This window comes from Morone saxatilis, unplaced genomic scaffold, assembly GCF_004916995.1.
Source record: "Morone saxatilis isolate NCDOM2014 unplaced genomic scaffold, NCSU_SB_2.0 Contig11, whole genome shotgun sequence".
NCBI classification, from domain to species: Eukaryota; Metazoa; Chordata; class Actinopteri; family Moronidae; genus Morone; species Morone saxatilis.
Genome location: NW_023339663.1, coordinates 10701786 through 10702049, shown reverse-complemented (window position 1 = coordinate 10702049; position 264 = coordinate 10701786). Strand labels below are relative to the sequence as shown.

The 264-nt window shown below is 47.0% G+C and overlaps 2 protein-coding genes across 2 annotated transcripts in view; one reads left to right on the top strand and one right to left on the bottom strand.

Moving 5' to 3' along the window:
• The window catches only part of ercc5 (excision repair cross-complementation group 5), a gene marked incomplete in the record, with an annotated part of 9141 nt that overhangs the window by 3574 nt on the left and 5303 nt on the right, over positions 1 to 264 (top strand). The window contains 1 exon segment of the mRNA XM_035682332.1: positions 34 to 153. Within this exon segment, the coding sequence (XP_035538225.1) occupies positions 34 to 153 (120 nt within the window).
• The window catches only part of LOC118343502 (protein-lysine methyltransferase METTL21E-like), a 3347-nt gene continuing 3299 nt past the window's right edge, over positions 217 to 264 (bottom strand). Inside the window, exon 5 of the mRNA XM_035682349.1 lies at positions 217 to 225. Coding sequence (XP_035538242.1) covers positions 217 to 225 — 9 coding nt within the window. The remainder of the gene's footprint in view (positions 226 to 264) is intronic.

The window sequence follows — 264 nt, the reverse complement described above, 5'->3', positions numbered from 1 at the left end:
TGTGTGTGTGTGTGGGTGTGGGTTGTGCTGCAGGATGAGCTGGAGGCTCTGGAGAGCTCTCTGCAAGTGGAGCAGAGCAACCTGAAGGAGCTGAAACAGCAGCAGGAGAGGATGGCGAACACTGTTACTGGACAGATGTACCTGGAGAGCCAGGTGAATGAAGGACACGCTGAAATCACAGCAACACATTCAGATACATATAAACCATTGATAAACTTATCCAGACTGGTAATAAATTAGAGGAAAAACCTCAATAAATGAGTG